Raw genomic sequence first — 1,730 nt, forward strand, 5'->3', positions numbered from 1 at the left:
TAGTAATAGTAGTAGTAGAAGTAGCATTGTTAATATTAGTAGTAGTAGTAGTAGCAGCAGTAGTAGAAGTGGTAGTATAACGAGTATTATTATTATTATTACTATTATTATTATTATTAATATCACTATCATTATTATTATTTTTATTATTTCTCAGGTATACACTGGGTACGCAGACGTGCCCCTCAACACGGACAACGCTTGGGTGGAGACGACTGTGGCGAACTTCCATGCCGAGGACGACGCCATCTTTCGTAACATCAACATTCTGGTGAGTGACGTCATAGTCTTTAGTTTTTGTCAGACTTTTTTCGCTAACTGCAACCACTGTTAGTTCATATTAGTGCTGAAGATTAAAGATGTTACTAGAGAGTAACAAACAAAGAAAAGAAGTGGAGCGAAAAAGATGATAGATGTATGATAGTAAAGACGGAGCAATCCACACCAGATCGCTGTTTAAGCTTGTAGTTTGCTTCCTTAGACTATCCTGACATCTCTATGTGAACCTCAAAAAGTACTCTCTCCTACCTGTTGGATTGGACTATGTTTGATAGGTATGAAATAAAGTGTTGTGTTGATTAAAACAGATCAGATAGTTTAAGTTTCCGACCAAGGCTGTAAATCCGTATTATTTTTTCCCCCACCAAATATAGGCTAACAACAAAGAGAAATCATGTCAGAACCTTAGTTCATAAATGTTCTTTTAGAATCTGTTTGTCATCCAACTTTGCGACCCGCATGCAAAAACCAGGGAAGATAAAACTGAGCAAGTTCTTTCTATTTTGTTTTAACTGCAGACAGACAAAAATGAACAAGCTATAAAACCAAACTGTCGTTGTTGTCTTCGTGAGTTCACCATCATGTTGTCTGTGTGTTCAACGTCGTGTTGTTGTCTGTGTGTTGACAGGCCGGCCACGACTCAAACTATGTGACGTGGCAAACTGTGTCCACCGATCTGCCCTTGTGGGGGTCTCAGACCTACTTCCTCAAACTGGTGGCAGAGCTCCACAACGCTTCTATCTGAGTTTTGCCCGGAAGACTGGCAAAACCACCGCTCACATCTGTGTTCGCCCGGCAGACTAGCAAAACAAACGCTTACATCTATGCTCAACTGACAGACTAGCAATCACGGCGCTTGCTGCTTCTTCTAAACTGTTCTTATTGTTATTGTTATTGCTGTAATTATTATTGTTATTGAGATCATGAGTATTATTATTATAACTTCCGCATTCCCATGGAAACTTTCTCTGCTGACCAATCTTCGGCTTTCTGATTTTTAAATTATATTCAATGTACGTAATATTGCTATCTTTATGTTTGTACTATTTGCAGCATCCAGATCATAAAAGATATTTTCTTAGCATAAATGAATTTTTCACAAAATGAAATCACTGGTTTATGTCATGTTATCTGGATTTTTCACTGTTCATAACTAAATGTAAGATTGTCATCGCTGTAACTATAGTACCTGTGATTATTCATGCAGGCTCACAGACACTGTCATTTGCAGGGACACTGACACTGGCACTGTCACTGATACTGACGCAGACACTCACACTGGCACTGATACTGACACTAACACTGACACTGTCACTCGCACTGACACTCGCACTGACACTGACACTGACACTGACACTGACACTAACACTGACACTAACACTGACACTGACACTAACATTGACACTAACACTGACACTGACACTGACACTGACACTCACTCTGACACTGAC

At 39.4% G+C, this 1,730-nt stretch overlaps 1 protein-coding gene across 1 annotated transcript in view; it reads left to right on the top strand.

Annotated features, from left to right (window-relative positions):
- Nucleotides 1-1,478, top strand: part of LOC101848446 (transient receptor potential cation channel subfamily M member-like 2) — a gene marked incomplete in the record, with an annotated part of 82,665 nt that extends 81,187 nt beyond the window's left edge. The window contains 2 exon segments of the mRNA XM_013085273.2: nucleotides 158-271; nucleotides 908-1,478. Of these exon segments, the coding sequence (XP_012940727.1) occupies nucleotides 158-271; nucleotides 908-1,024 (231 nt within the window).
- Between the last annotated feature and the right edge of the window lie 252 nt (nucleotides 1,479-1,730).

The sequence above is a fragment of the Aplysia californica genome, unplaced genomic scaffold (genome assembly GCF_000002075.1).
Source record: "Aplysia californica isolate F4 #8 unplaced genomic scaffold, AplCal3.0 scaffold00361, whole genome shotgun sequence".
NCBI lineage: Eukaryota > Metazoa > Mollusca > Gastropoda > Aplysiida > Aplysiidae > Aplysia > Aplysia californica.